The sequence below is a fragment of the Nannobrachium achirus genome (assembly GCF_963921795.1).
Source record: "Nannobrachium achirus genome assembly, chromosome: 8".
NCBI classification, from domain to species: Eukaryota; Metazoa; Chordata; class Actinopteri; order Myctophiformes; family Myctophidae; genus Nannobrachium; species Nannobrachium achirus.
In genome coordinates this window covers 67,343,126-67,359,577 of record NC_137817.1, presented here as the reverse complement: position 1 = coordinate 67,359,577, position 16,452 = coordinate 67,343,126, and the positions used below count along the sequence as shown (strand labels likewise).

Genomic DNA, 16,452 nt, shown 5'->3' with positions numbered 1-16,452 from the left:
CCCGAGGGAGCTGGGGGTCCCTGGAGCTCCGGGGGTCCTTGGAGGTTGTAGTTTGGCAGGTAATAGTCCCTGGGACGCGGCCGTCTATTGTGTGTTTCATTGATCCCCACTCTAAAACAACATTCTTTTTTCACAGTAGACATATAAAATTCTTATGAGTACCGTGATTAATGTTTTCATATTGAATTCGTACGCACTAATGAGAAAGACCGATTTTATCAAATGCTATTTAAAACAGGCAAATATACAGGGCACCTAAGGCATCTCCATGGCAACCAGGAAGAAAACATTACACAAAGCTGACATTTCTCGCCCAAAAAGACTAACATTAGCGTAATAAATTGCTTTTTCCTAACGAACTTGCAACAGGTATACCATAGACTACTAATAGTTAATTCATAACCGTGTTGGACTACTTTTATATACCAGTTTATATTTTCGCTATTGCCTGTCGTTCACTGACACTGTAGTCTCTGGAACGCGGGCGTTTCATACTACCATTATCATAAAATAAGTGGTAACATTATTTTTCTGCTTTCAATTCTAAAAGTAGAGATTAGATTATGAAAGGAAGGTGATTAGGTGATGAAAACTAGCAAAACTATAGCAGTCATTCACTTTGATCAACGCGATGCATCTCCCGTCCAATGTAATTGTGGTGTGGATGTCAAACAAACGTTAATCACGTCGTATTTAATTATACTTTATCTGTTACAGATGATTGTCCAAATAAACTGTAGACTACGTTATTTAAACTGTGAGCCATTTATAGATAATATGCAGTGTTGCCCTGGGCATCGTTGTAGGCTGTTATAGGTCTGCATTAACATATGAACTGAACGAGTATGCATGCATCAAGTTATCAATGATTTAACTCCATGATAGGGACTTAGGTGTGAAGTCATTAAAATATCGTACCCTAAACAAATCACCTTCATTGATGAGCTGCTTCTTCCTGTCATCTGATCAGTGTCCACACAGGGGATTAATTCGAGTTGCATTTTAATATCAAATGAAACTAACAGAGCAAAAAACTATGTGCTGAACCAATGCGAGTCTTTGAGAATTACAGTTAGTATCTTCACCAATAATGAGCACATTTCAAGAGACACGGTAACACATTCATTGTACTAAATGACAAGAAAGCATTCAGAAAGATATGGTAACCAGTGAAATACCAAGTTACCAGTAATTTCTTCAAAGTTAAAGATATTACAAAACAGCAGCAAACTATGGCTGACCCAGCAACGACTTAACACACATTTTCTGCATTTTGAGTGGATTTCACACCAGCACGTGTCAAAGAGCAGCACAATGATACATTGCATGCACAGAAAAAAAAGACACCAAAAAGCGTGATAAATCTTTATTTTCCAGAGTCGTTTTTAAATGGGCTGCATTATGTTCAATCATGAATGTAGACCCATCTCATAAGACTGCTGTCTGCATTATGACACAATCCACGTCACAATGATTTCCCAGATCTTGTGGTTTGTGGCTCCTGCAGCTCTGCAACCCACGTCAAGTAGTCTGTAACACATATCATCACATAACAATGAACGCTTTGCTAAGTACTCAAAGCGCTCTTCGATGGATCATTCATTCATGTATATCCAATTAAGTTTGTATAATGTAATCTCGGGTGTTCTGTTCTGTATTATTTAGGCTCTGTAGATTATTTAGAGACAAAACTGTGAGCATAACCTTTAATACTCACTACATTCTAAATAGATACTGTACTACCACGCCAGGACAAGTAGACAGAATGGCATCCGAGCCTGAATCTAACTGTACCAGCACATCAACTTGAAGATCAAGATAAAACAATTAACCATAATAAACCTTTAATATTTGACAGTGCAGTAAATCATATAGCACTGAACAGGGTTGTAGTATTATATAGTAGGTTATGTAGATGGAGCAGCACTGTGACAAGACAAACGTAATCTAAACACTTCAAACACATTAACAGCTGTCTTAATTAAAGATCGGGACTTATATTGTCTTATATTAAAGATCGGGACATATTGATTGGCCACTGCTTACTATATCTTAACCATTTGCAGCTGTAAATATTCACGCTAAATGTGCATCTTTAAAACAGCCTGCTGCCATCAATCTTGTCCCGTCTATGATCGCCACAAACGTTATAATGATCCATGTTAATGCGTCGTCAACACGGCTCATTCTATAGTCTGCGTTCATTGTAAATGTTAATGAGTATATCAAACAATGAGCATCATCACGAAACAAATATTACCTTCACAGGAGTTGTCGTTGTGTTGTGTGTTAGCTGCTATGGTTAGCTGTGATCAGAGCGTCCACGACGGGTATTTCCTGCTTCTTCCATCAAGGAACGTGATTGGCCGAAACGGCTGAGCCGTATAAGGAACACACGCTTTGATTGGTTTATACTTCGGTTGCCAGGTATCGTGTTGCCACATTTTAATAATAAGTAGTGAAATTATTTATTAAGTTTTCTTATTGTGAAGTTCACGTTCAGATTGGAAACATGTGATACTGTGTTCACAAAGAATTTATCTACACAATACTAAAAAGATTCGCCAATTTTATGAAGGGGATCAACCAAAACCTTAACTAAAGGAGATAGACGGGAATTTTGTGGGGCTATAAGGAGTGTGTGTGCAAAATCTGGCATGGATCGGGGCAACGGTTGCGGAGATATGAGCAGGGCAAAAGTGTGACGTGTGAGGTGTGACGGACGGACTGACTGACTGACTGACGCACGGACACCTGGTGGAGGTTTTGGTAGTAAGTGCGACCTACGGTCGCAAAAATGTATCGTTACACCCCTAACAGGAAGATAATGGGATGAACAAGTACAAGTTGTACAACATGGTTCTTGCAGTGTTATCGTTCAGGTTGTTGATGGTCATTTCTGGTTTGTGTAAACAGACAACTATACAGTTAATGTTTGTTTTCTTGTGCAAGATATAATCATGCACAAAACTGTTTCAGCCATTCGTTTACCCTGGCGTAAATGTTTGATTTAACCATGAACATAAATGTATCTAAGTAGGGAACTATTCCCAATGCCATGAATTACCTGGATGGATCATTCTAGGCCTGCTGACACATTAAAGCATGACATGACAGGAGCTCTAACTTCACTTGACAATCAATTCAAATTAACATTACGGTGGACAAAGTAAATATCCTAGTCATTTACAAGCTACCTCGTTTGCACCTCTAGTTGCTTAAATTACAGTATATGGAGATTATAGATTAATCATTACGGTATATGGAGATTATAGATTAATAATTATGGTATATGGAGATTATAGATTAATCATTTACAGTATATGGAGATTTAGCCCTAGAATGTCTCCAATATTCGGTCGATTGATACTCCGTATAATCCCTCAGATCTGGAGCCATAGAACGCTCCCATGGCGCGGCGATTAGCAAATAATCTGCGCGGCACTAAAGTGCTGTGCGCTACTTGTGTACTCACCCAATAATTAATTCCTCAGCCTGGGAGAAAGACATTGTCCTATAGTACGGGGCACACAATCACGCAGGTGGTGTGATTGGTCAGGGTCACCCCACGTCAATCACAAGCACCTGTCAATTGTGTGCCCCGTGCGTTTTGTGCTTCCCAAAGGAAGTTATGATATATTCAGTCCAGCAGTCATTCCGAGCCCCTCGCCCGGTCTTGTAAGTCGTCCTTGTTGGCTCGTGATAAGTGGAGATATTTTACAAAGTACACGTTTTCAGCCAGAACTTTCAAATGGATATGACACTATAGGACAATGTCTTTCTCCCAGGCTGAGGAATTAATTATTGGGTGAGTACACAAGTAGCGCGCAGTGCCGCGCAGATTAGTTAACCGCCGCGCCATGGGAGCGTTCTGGCTCCAGATCTGAGGGATTATACGGAGTATCAATCGACCGAATATTGGAGACATTCTAGGGCTAATGCAGATTATAGATTAATCATTACGGTATATGGAGATTAATCATTACAGTATATGGAGATTATAGATTAATCATTACAGTATATGAATATATTAATCACTGCAATGCTGTAAATTAAACATTGATGTAACAATAGAGTTACAATGATAATAGTGACGTCAACAACAACATGCAACAAAACAATGTAGGTTATAAAACGTCTTGCTGCTGCTGATATGGAGCTATTGTTGTTGTTTGTGTTTACTATCACTTGTCTTTATAACAAGCTGTATCTTCCAACTTAAATGGTGAGTTAATAAAGACAAAGAGATTAAACAAGACAATAATCTTCAGTGAAGAAATAGATGAAACACAACGTGAACTAGTTCATCTTTACCTGCTGTGTTTCAGTGGTTGAGCTGCTGATAAACGTCCTCCTGCTGCTTAACGACGACACTGTTCTGAAACGACACGTTTTAGTTTATTTGTATTTTACTTTGATATAAATCTACGATGTTTTAAAACGTCAACAACAGTCAATCGCCATGTTGTTTTCACTACTGCATTGTGGGTAATGCTGTTCTTCTTACCACTTTGTCTTGAACGCCAGTTGGTGTGTTGCTGCCCCCTGCTGACTGCTGTCGGCTGATAACAGTCAGCATGGTCAGAAGTTGTATGGAAAATGGGGATCAATAGCCAATTTAAATCGGTAAAAACGTGTTCGTTCACTTTGAAGTACACCAGTATAAGCAATTTAAAAATACACACGTCGTAAATGTATTATTTTAAATAAATGTACGTACGCTCTTTACAAACATTAAAATAACTGACATCTTATTTTGAAGGTCTTATATTCGCCCTCTCTTACACCGGAAGTCCTATATTCGCCAATTTCACGCTGCTGGAAAATTCAGTGTTCAAAAAAAAAAGATCTATTGCCTCAGGTGTACTCTTATTCTGAAGAGATAAGTCTGTATTCGCCAGCCAGCCTATATTCGCCGTGAAAACAACATGGCGATTGAATGTTGTTGACGTTTTAAAACATCATAGATTTATATCAAAGTAAAATACAAAGAAACTAAAACGTGTCGTTTCAGAACAGTGTCGTCGTTAAGCAGCAGGAGGACGTTTATCAGCAGCTCAACCACTGAAACACAGCAGGTAAAGATGAACTAGTTCACGTTGTGTTTCATCTCTTTCTTCACTGAAGATTAATGTCTTGTTTTATCTCTTTGTCTTTATTAACTCATCATTTAAGTTGGAACATAAATCGAATTACTCTTAGCTGCTAGCTTGTTATAAAGTGATAGTAAACACAAACAACAACAATAGCTCCATATCAGCATCAGCAAGACATTTATACATTGTTTTGTTGCATGTTGTTGTTGACGTCACTATTATCATTGTAACCCAATTGTTACGTCAATGTTTAATTTACAGCATTGCAGTGATTAATATATTCATATACTGTAATTATTAATCTCCATATACCGTAATGATTAATCTATAATCTCCATATACTGTAATGCAGGGTTGTCAACATTGGACTGTCAGAATCCAGGAGATTTATTTTTGGGGGGTGCGCGGAACTCCCCAACCGGGGTCTGGGGGGGTCCTCTCCCCAAAACTTATGAATAGATATATTTTCCTGTGTTCTGTTGAATTTTGTGCATGTTTGATACATTTATCAGGCTTACTTTACTAGCATGTGTACAATTTCAGCCTAATATGCCCAATGTAGGACTGAGTACAGATCTGATGACAGAAGCAAAAGGACATCTTTAATAATGATTTCTCATCTGTAAGTCATTACTTAAGTGAATATCTGTATGATCTTTCTTGCATGCATTGCCCCCACCCCTAAAGCGGGGGGTCTGGGGGTCCTCCCCCAGACAATTTTTAACATAGTAGATGTAATTTCCTGTGTTCTGGTGAATTGTGGGAGTTTGATACAAAATCCAGGAGAAATCCAGGAGATTTGCCAATCCAGGAGACTCCCAGGAGAGGGGTTCAAAATCCAGGAGACTCCTGGGAGATCCAGGAGAGTTGTGTAATGATATATATAGGGCTGTCACAATTATTACATAATCGTCTAATCGTGATTATTTGACATTATCGCAATTATTTTGTCATAATCGTCATAATCGTGAATGTTAAAAAATGTCAGAAATAGTGGAAATAGCAGATCTACAAGCTCACAACGCGTCGCATCGCGACGCGGTGTGAGCTTGTAGATCGGCTATTTCCACTATCAATGTTATTTTTTAAGTAGTAAATATGTCAGTAATGTATTTGTATATTTAGGTTATGTGTCATATCTACCATATGCAACTTCAAAGCCTCAAAGCCAAACAGAAATGTAATTATCAACGACAAAAACACAATTAAATCGCTAATCGCCAATTATTTGAGTGACAATTAATCGTCATGTAAAATGCCATATCGTGACAGCCCTAGATATATTAGACCCTCCAGAAAAACGCGGGCAAAAATCCTTGATTATGCGGGCTAAAATCCTTGATTTTGCGGGCAAAAATCCTTGATTATGCGGTGAATTATGCGGGGTTTTTGTGTGAATTTATGCGATGACAATGCGAAACTATGCGAAATATGCGGGAACTTGTGAAAGTTGCGATTAAATGCGGAATTATGCGAAATATGCGGGAACTTAAAAAACATATTTATAGCCTATGTACAGTATATACATATTATAATAAAAAATTGATAACTATTAATTAAACCACTTTAATATACAGTACACTGGCTATTTGGAAATAGACAATCTACAAGCTCACAACATCACTAAGTAGTCATCAAAGTAGTCAAAACACGAATTTAAGGGTCCTTGAGTGAATTGAGAAATGCAAAACAGACTTTTTTGACTGCCTTTCATTATTTTCAAGGCAAAAAAGCAAACCTCTGTCAAATATCTGCAATTTAATTACCTTAATGGGCTACATCAAGGCAAAAATAATTACCCTATGGCCTATGCGATTGCTAAGGATACAGCTCACTGCTAAAGCAAAACTCTGGTTTATTTATGTTTATTTATTTCTCTAAAGGGATTTAAGGGATTAAAATGTTATTCATTCAATTGCTGTTCCTATCCATGGAATACTGCGTGCTACTTTTTTTCGGAGAGGTGCTCGTTTGCTTTGAACGGCAACGACACAACGTTTCAAACGGAGTACAATGGAGACCTCAAAACAAGTAGGATAAACTTTAATTTGTCGTTTCTTGAAGTTTGAAGACCGAGGAAGAGTGTGTTATTCTAGCGTCACGTTGGCGAGGGCCAACACTCATACCGTATCTACTATTACATTTTTCTTAGAGCCGCATCCCACTTCCAAAGCCATACCCGCCCCTTTACATCCACTCCAACTCATAGCTAGCTCCGATGTAGGTAGAATGCACGGCACAGCCGTCCGCTGATTCGCTAGAGAGCAAGAGAGAGAGACTCAGGTTACAAGAGGGAAGGGGGGGAGAGAGAGAGAAAGAGAGAGAGAGAGAGAGAGAGAGAGAGAGAGAGAGAGAGACTCAATCGCTAGCCGAGAGCCTGTATCTTACAAGAAGTTCGCGGCCCTTCGGGCCACTCACATCTAGAGTTCACAGCAAGATACTGTCTGTCTGTCTGTCTGTCTGTCTGTGTGTGTGTGTGTGTGTGTGTGTGTGTGTGTGTGTGTGTGTGTGTGTGTGTGTGTGTGTGTGTGTGTGTGTGTTGCTAAAATGAAAACATTGAAATAATGAAAATAAAACATTGGCAGGCCTATTACAGTAACAATAATAACACAATTAGGCCAAAACTTGTTTTTTTTTTTCAACAAACTTTTTTTTTTTTCAAAAAAAAATTTTTTTTTTCAAAATTTTTTTTTTAACTTTTCTTTTTATTTAAAAAAAAAAAAACAGTGGGCGTGGACTCTAGATGTGAGCGGGCCGAAGGGCCGCGAACCTCTAGTAGCCTACATTATGCCTGCATCTCTCTCTCTGCCTGCAGAGTTCTCACGGTGCAGCGTGCACGCAATCGCACGGCGCACACACACACACACACACACACACACACACACACACACAGAGAGAGGGGCCACGTGTTTCTCAGCGCATCATTGTTTTGCTTCTGTTTTGTGTCTGAACGTGATTGAACGGTGAAGCATGACTATACTTTTATGCGAAAAAGTGCGGGGATTGTGAAATCAAGCGATGCCCGCATATTTCGCATATTTTCCGCGGAAATATGCGAAATATGCGGTGAATATGCGGGGATTGTGAAATCATGCGAGCCCCCGCATAATCAGCGGCATTTATTGATTATTGCGGGAAATTCTGCGATCGCATAATCGCGTTTTTCTGGAGGGTGTAATATATACCTCCAGGTAACGCATGGCATTGGGAATAGTTCCCTACTTATATTCTCCTTATTTTTTATTTTATTAAAAAAAAATATATTGCCTACTGTTCATGGTTAAATCACAATTTTACATCAGGGTTAAACGAATGGCTGAAACAGTTTTGTACAAGATTATACCTTGCACAAGAAAACAGACAGTCTGTTTACACAAACCAGAAATGATGCACTCCACAATCTGAACGATAAAACTGCAAGAACCATGTTGTACTTGTTCATCCCATTATTGTCCAGTTCAATGTAAAAGTTGTAATAACCACTGATCTAGCTTAGTGGTTCTCAACCTGTGGGTCGGGACCTCAGGGGGGTCCCCAAATTATTATTATTTATGTATGTATGTATGTATGTATGTATTTGGGGGGTCCCCAAATGATTAAAGGACAACTTTTACAACAAGGGTTCATATTTTAGATTGTAATTAGAGAATATAAAAGATGGGTGTTAAAATGTTTGTATTTACTTCTTTCTATCGTTTTAGAGATTTTAATTATTTTGATTTCAGTGGCTGGGGGCATGCGTACAAGTGGCTAAATATGTCTTTTTACACAGAATAAGCCCATTACCAAGATACAACGTAACCTTTCATGGTTAGATGTGACTTATGGGGGCTAGAAGTGTTACTGAAAATAGCAATAAAGAAATTGCTGGCTTAATGTGTCTAAAAATACATATTTAGCACCTTGTACGCATGCCCCCATGCGTATGCATGGCCCCACATTTAAGCATGCTAAACGTGATAAACCAATATAGCCGGGCAGATAACAGAAATAATCGTTCACTTGCGGATACAAGCACCAAAATTGGCACACATACTCCTTAGGGATTGCTCTTTTCATAAAACCATCTGGCCAAATACAATTTCAAGATGGCGGCCATTTTTCAAGATGGCCGCCATTGAATATACAGTAATCTTGCATTCCGCAATAAAATACCATAGACCTGTCCTATTTGAATGATTTTGGTGTCAAATCATACATTTGTCACTATGTAGAATCCAAATTCGGACCCATGGACTTACTCACTGGCTTCCTTGTACCATATATCAGTCCCGGAATCCTAATATTCTGCTAAATTAGAGTTTTGTGTTATGTCTGACTCGGGTAAAATGGGTGGTAGTGTATATCTTAGTATTGTTAGAGGTTTATAGTGTGTATGTGTATGTGTGTGTGTGTGTGTGTGTGGGGGGGGGGGGGGGGGTAATGTAGTAATGTAGTAACTCAACAGAGTGGATTTCAATGCACAGCGGCTGACGCGGCTAAAATGCATGGTAGATATAATAGCGCCGTGGGATCACTCTTTGTCTAGTCTCTATTCTTCGACCTTTTCGACTTGGGTAACCCTGCCAGGAGTACAAGACTCCTGCCGACATAGCTCTGGGGGTCATGGAGACACGCAAACTGCCTCACCACGATAAGGTGATGATCCCTTCGAGGCAGGAGGTAGTTCTTTTTTAGTCTTTTCTTTTTTAGTTTTTTCTATCTAGGGCCTAGGCAGTATAGTACAATAGTATAGTAGGCCTAGACTACAACACTTCTAAACCTCGCACCTGCAGCTGCACAGTGCCGTGCAGGTCAGACCAAAGCGGTAGCATTTGCATCGACTGCAGCATTCCAACTTGCATCCACACTTGGTCAGCTGCTGGCAACTCTCTGCAATGGGTGGGAGCTCAGTCCAATAAATCTGCCACAGATCTCCTTTCTTGGTCCAGCCCCAGTTGTCAGGAGTCTGCATTTCTGGTTGACATACTGTTGACTGACTCCAGATGCAGGCCGCTTGATAGGAAGCGCCCTTCACATGTTGCTTCAGTACTGCTTGCGTTGGAGGAATGGCTTCGTATGGCCTCTGCTTCCGAGCAAACAAGTCCAACCTCGCATCATTGACACCTTCAGCTGTGCTGGATCGGTCGTACATCATGACCACAAACTTCACCGGAAGCCTCATCACAAACATTCCAGGTTTGCCACGCAGACTTCTTCCCCTTTCCGCGGAATGCTGAAACAACATCGCAGCCAGTGAAGGCATGGAAGAAGAGCATCCCTTTGCTCTTTTCTGCAAGAGTGCAACACAGGTCATGAACAGGAATCCACTTTAAGTTCTGTCTTTGGCCAAAGGCAACCCACAACTGCTGCAGACCGAGCTCCTGAAGTGCCTGCAGAACACTGACTGCGATGACAACAACATCTGTGTCGTTGGCTTTGACCATGATGACCTTGCTGCCTGCTTCTGTGGCATGCCTGGCATGCACAAAGATCCGCGTGTCCGCTTCTTCGTGACTGCATGGTGCCACGCCAGCCAGATTGATAGTGCTGTTGCTGAGAGCATCTTCTTCCTTGGTCACAATAACCTCATTTGGTGAGGCCACACATGCTATCTTATCAGCCAGAAAGTTGAATAGCTCAGCTTTGTTGTCATTTTCTCTCATAAAGTTTTGCCATTTTGAAGGAATTTTGCCCAAGCCTGTCACCCTGCGTCTCACCCCACGTCCACGCTTCGATCTAGTTTCAGCTTTCAGACTATATGGCCGGTAAACATCAAACACAATGTCTGTTCTCTTGTACTTGGGTACTTGATAAGATAGCATGTGTGGCCTCACCAAATGAGGTCATTGTGACCAAGGAAGAAGATGCTCACAGCAACAGCACTATCAATCTGGCTGGGGTGCAGTCACGAAGAAGCGGACACACAGATCTTTGTGCATGCCAGGCATGCCACAGAAGCAGGCAGCAAGGTCATCATGGTCATAGCCAACGACACAGATGTTGTTGTCATCGCAGTCAGTGTTCTGCAGGCACTTCAGGAGCTCAGTCTGCAGCAGTTGTGGGTTGCCTTTGGCCAAAGACAGAACTTAAAGTGGATTCCTGTTCATGACCTGTGTTGCACTCTTGCAGAAAAGAGCAAAGGGATGCTCTTCTTCCATGGCTTCACTGGCTGCGATGTTGTTTCAGCATTCCGCGGAAAGGGGAAGAAGTCTGCGTGGCAAACCTGGAATGTTTGTGATGAGGCTTCCGGTGTCTTCAGCAAACTCAGCCATTACCCACCTGTAGTGGATGATGAAGACCTGAAAACCTTGGAGAAGTTTGTGGTCATGATGTACGACCGATCCAGCACAGCTGAAGGTGTCAATGATGCGAGGTTGGACTTGTTTGCTCGGAAGCAGAGGCCATATGAAGCCATTCCTCCAACGCAAGCAGCACTGAAGCAACATGTGAAGCGCGCTTCCTATCAAGCGGCCTGCATCTGGAGTCAGTCAACAGTATGTCAACCAGAAATGAAGACTCCTGACAACTGGGGCTGGACCAAGAAAGGAGATCTGTGGCAGATTGATTGGACTGAGCTCCCACCCATTGCAGAGAGTTGCCAGCAGCTGACCAAGTGTGGATGCAAGTTGGAATGCTGCAGTCGATGCAAATGCTACCGCTTTGGTCTGACCTGCACGGCACTGTGCAGCTAGAGGTGCGAGGTTTAGAAGCGTTGTAGTCTAGGCCTACTATACTATTGTACTATACTGCCTAGGCCCTAGATAGAAAAAACTTTTTTTTTAAAAAGAAAAAAACTACCTCCTGCCTCGACGGGATCATCACCTTATCGTGGTGAGGCAGTTTGCGTGTCTCCATGACCCCCAGAGCTATGTCGGCAGGAGTCTTGTACTCCTGGCAGGGTTACCCAAGTCGAAAAGGTCGAAGAATAGAGACTAGACAAAGAGTGATCCCACGGCGCTATTATATCTACCATGCATTTTAGACGCGTCAGCCGCTGTGCATTGAAATCCGCTCTGTTGAGTTACTACATTACTACATTACCCCCCCCCCCACACACACACACACACACACACACATACACAATATAAACCTCTAACAATACTAAGATATACACTACCACCCATTTTACCCGAGTCAGACATAACACAAACCTCTAATTTAGCAGAATATTAGGATTCCGGGACTGATATATGGTACAAGGAAGCCATTGAGTAAGTCCATGGGTCCAAATTTGGATTCTACATAGTGATAAATGTATGATTTGACACCAAAATCATTCAAATAGGACAAGTCTATGGGATTTTATTGCGGAATGCAAGATTACTGTATATTCAATGGCGGCCATCATGAAAATTGGCCGCCATCTTGATTTTTATTTTGGCCAGATGGTTTTCTGAAAAGAGCAATGCCTAAGGAGTATGTGTGCCAATTTTGGTGCTTGTATCCGCAAGTGAACGATTCACCTGTAATATGCACTTTATCTGCCTCGCTAATAGAACGAAGTAAATGAAAACATTTTAACATTCACAGCTCAGTGGCCTTGTGGTTAGAGTGTCCGCCCTGAGACTGGGAGGTTGGGGGTTCAATTCCCCGGCCGGGTCATACCAAAGACTATAAAAATGGGACCCAATGGCTAACTCTGGCTCATTTACATTGAAGTGAAAACTGACATGTCCATTAATGAGTACTGTCCCTGTCAAATAAACAAACTTTCATTCACCTTTTCTTTTCTCTAATTACAATCTAAAATATGAACCCTTGTTGTAAAAAACAAAAGTTGTCCTTTAACTTCATGTGCAATACTGTTTTCTCACTAAACAGAAAACAAACCAACATAAAGTTTAAGTGTATAGAGGTTATCTGCACATTTCTAACGTGACAATTTAAGGACTTTTTAATACCTCTGATTCTGAAATGACAAATTGAGCATTTGCCAAAATTGTGAAATATTAGAGGCAGAAATTCAGTTTTGAGGCGTTGTGAGCATGTAGATCTGCTATTTTCACAATAGAACCGTGATATACAAAATGTAATGCCTCAACTCTTAGTGCTCATCAGGGTGGAACTGGGGACTGGGGACCCCCCAGTTAAAATATGATTTGTTTTGGGGGCGCGGCCTGAATAGGTTGAGAACCACTGATCTAGCTCACATTTTTTCTCATCTGGATGCATCATTATTCAATACCTTGTAGATCTGCTATTTTCACATCACCTAAGTATTATAGACTTAAATTGGTTACACTGATTTTGATGCTATACATTTAGCTGGGGGACCCCCGGGAATACAAGTCAGGTGGGCACTAGGGGCATCTGGGCACCATATGTTTGGGATGACTGCGCCTCTGGACATCTGGGCACCTGATCGAGTGGGCACTTAGGGTTGGAGACATCTGGACATGTCTCCACCTTTATTTACTGGTAGGTGGTCTTGTAGGAGGGACTGGGTCAGGTGGGTGCTGCTAAGGTGCCAACGACTGGTGGATTTGTCCACATAAAAATATCATTTAAACACTTGATGAGAATAATAACATAGTATTGTTCAATTGCTTCATTTCAGAGCAGTGTGTGCAGTCCAGACTGCAGGTGAAGATGAACTCTCCAGACTCAGCCAGGGACATTTCTATTAAACAGGAGGAACCTGAAGACATTTCTATTAAACAGGAGGAACCTGAAGACCACCCACATCTCAGTAAGTTTCATGTGCTCTCCTTTCCTTCATATCTGTCTGTCTAGTAGAAGAGACATCTATAATTATAATAGTAATGGATTGCATTTTTATAGCTCTTTTCTAAGCAAGTTGCGAACTCAAAGTGCTTTACATTCATACATTGGGGAGTGAAGCGGCAAACGACTGTCAACGCCAGTGTCCTCACTTCCCACATTCACACACCAATGGTGGCAACTGGCTTGCCCAAGGACACTTTGACATGTTGACTGGAGGACCCGGGATTTGAACCACTGACCCACAGATCAATGGCCAATTTGGTGTAGAGGGAGAAATAAATCCAGCGTCAAACCCAGTCAACTACGTATTAGTTCACTAAGTATAGAGGGTTAATGTACTACTATGTATAGAGGGTTTGCATGGTTAAAAATGTCAAACATTTTCAGATTTCAGTGCATGACACAGTATAATTATGACTGATTACTGTCTGCACTTTGATAATCTGGAGGGAAAAATTTACCATGAATTGTGGCACATTCTATCAAATATGTCTTCTGCCACTGGCACTGATCCGTACAATGGTTTATGAGGTTAACCACTGACACACAGACAGGCTTCACAGACACATTTCTAGACATCTGGTCTCCTACAGGGCCACACTGTAAACATCAGGGCATCCTTGAAAAAGAGCTTGCTCTCAATGGGTTCCCCTGAATAAATAAAGGAACAAGAAAAGATGGGCCAGTAAAGTCACTGTGATTCAGCCTTGCATAGCCAGATAATATCACTCCTTAGATACTAATAAGATGCCTCAGGGCGCCTTGTCTTGGCCATCTGGCCAGTGGCCACAGTGGCCAGTGATGTATATCGGACCGGTTACCCATATATGGAGACCCCTGGTACCCAATACCATATATGGAGATCCATGTACGTACTGTATATGGAGATATGCTGAGAGCCCAAACATGCTTACTCAGTTATTCCTTATGTGAAAGTCCTATGACGTCTATGATATCTGACATCATACATACAATCGCTTTTAAGCCCATACATGGAGATCCCTTTCTGTAGAACCAGCCACACTATGGGCTGTCTTGGCCAGATATGGATTCTGTTAAGCCTCTATCAGAGTCCTGGGTGAAGAGCTATTCACTTCACCACGTTGTAGTTTCCTAGCTATCACCTAGGCTTTGTTATGTATTTTTAGGTGATAGCTAGAAAACTACACCGCGGTGAAGTGAATAGCTCTTCACCCTGGACTCTGATAGAGGCTTTAGTGTGGTATGTGGCCGACGTGGCCTCCATAAAAGGTGTACACGTCCAGACAGACGGAGTCAGCATGTGCCGTTTCACATACTAAACTGTGACCTTCGGTCGCAATTAGTCTGGTTCTTCTCAGTGTTATTATTACCAGTAAGACGCCTCAGGGCGACAAGCAACCTTGCCCTAAAGGGCGAGGTCACGCCACAGTGATGTGGACACATCAGGGATCCTCATATATGGGCATAAAAGGGATTTTTTTCCCCTGGCATCACAGGGATCTCTCTAACAGGGCATCATTAATATTGATGACATCAGGGAATTCCATATATGGGCATAAAAGGTATTCTGTTAGTGTGACATTATAGTGAAGCCAGAGTTAAAGCTTGTTCCAAAACCATAATTCCAAACAAAGTAGTCGATGGGAGCACACATGTCGATCTAAGGATAACACTTTTAGTTCCCTTTATAGAGTTTAAAACGATCGATTTCACCGGAGCTACTGTAGCATAGCCGCACATGAGCTAGTGGGTTGCCAGATTCTGTTTTCGCGAGAGAAACAAGCAAACAGGTCTATAAAAACGTTAGTCAAACGTTGTCTAATATTGTGTAAGGGCAGTGGTTCTCAAACATTTTCATGATATGTAAAGAAAACAAAAAAGAAGACATTAAGTCTAAACAAACAGTATATACAAAGAAGGGGCAGGGGAGGGTAGGGTTGGGCTAGGTTCATTTTTTTTTACCAGTTGCGAACGGCTGCTGCCTGTAAGTGGTTTTTCAGGGCAATTTTAAAGGATGCTAGTGATCCACACTCCTTGATGGCCTTCGGTAAGGCTTTCCACATTTTGGTGGTATAGCAGAAAAAAGAGTTTGACCCTTTGTTGGTTTTGACTCTGGGTTGAAAGTGATCTGTGGCGCTGCCTCTGGTGTTGTAATTATGGACATCCTTAATGTTTATAAAGTATTTTGACAGGTACTTGGGTATCATAGTGGTGTAGTGTATCTTGTACACCAGGCCCATTGCAAGTTGCTGTACTCTGTCATCTACTCTGAGCCACCCCACTCTTAACTGGTGAGTAGCGGTGAGGTGAGTCTGATAGGGAAGGTTAAGCAGGACCCTAATTCGTTTATTTTGGGCTGTTTGGAGTTTAGTTTTCAGGGCTTGTGGGGCGTCACGATACCATACGTGGACTCCGTAGTCAAAGAGGGGCTGGATTATTGCACCAGCTATGGTCTTCAGTGTGTTAAAATTGACCATCGGGGTGATCCTCTGTAGGAAACGAGTTCGTTGGTTGATTTTATTTATTACTTTAGAAGTCATCTTTTCACTGGAAAGATTAGCTTCAAGGATACATCCTAAGTAAGAGATTTTGTTTTTTGGAGCGGTGAAAGCGCTCCCAATAGACAGGTATGTCCGTGGCTGGCTGGCTGGCTATGTGGCTGGCTGGC

At 41.4% G+C, this 16,452-nt stretch overlaps 1 protein-coding gene across 1 annotated transcript in view; it reads left to right on the top strand.

The window, feature by feature from the left end:
- The first annotated feature begins 4,980 nt into the window (after positions 1-4,980).
- Positions 4,981-16,452, top strand: part of LOC308289670 (uncharacterized protein) — a 31,309-nt gene continuing 19,837 nt past the window's right edge. The window contains exons 1-2 of the mRNA XM_080731413.1: positions 4,981-5,078; positions 13,636-13,767. Coding sequence (XP_080587539.1) covers positions 13,668-13,767 — 100 coding nt within the window. The 5' untranslated portion in view covers positions 4,981-5,078; positions 13,636-13,667. The remainder of the gene's footprint in view (positions 5,079-13,635; positions 13,768-16,452) is intronic.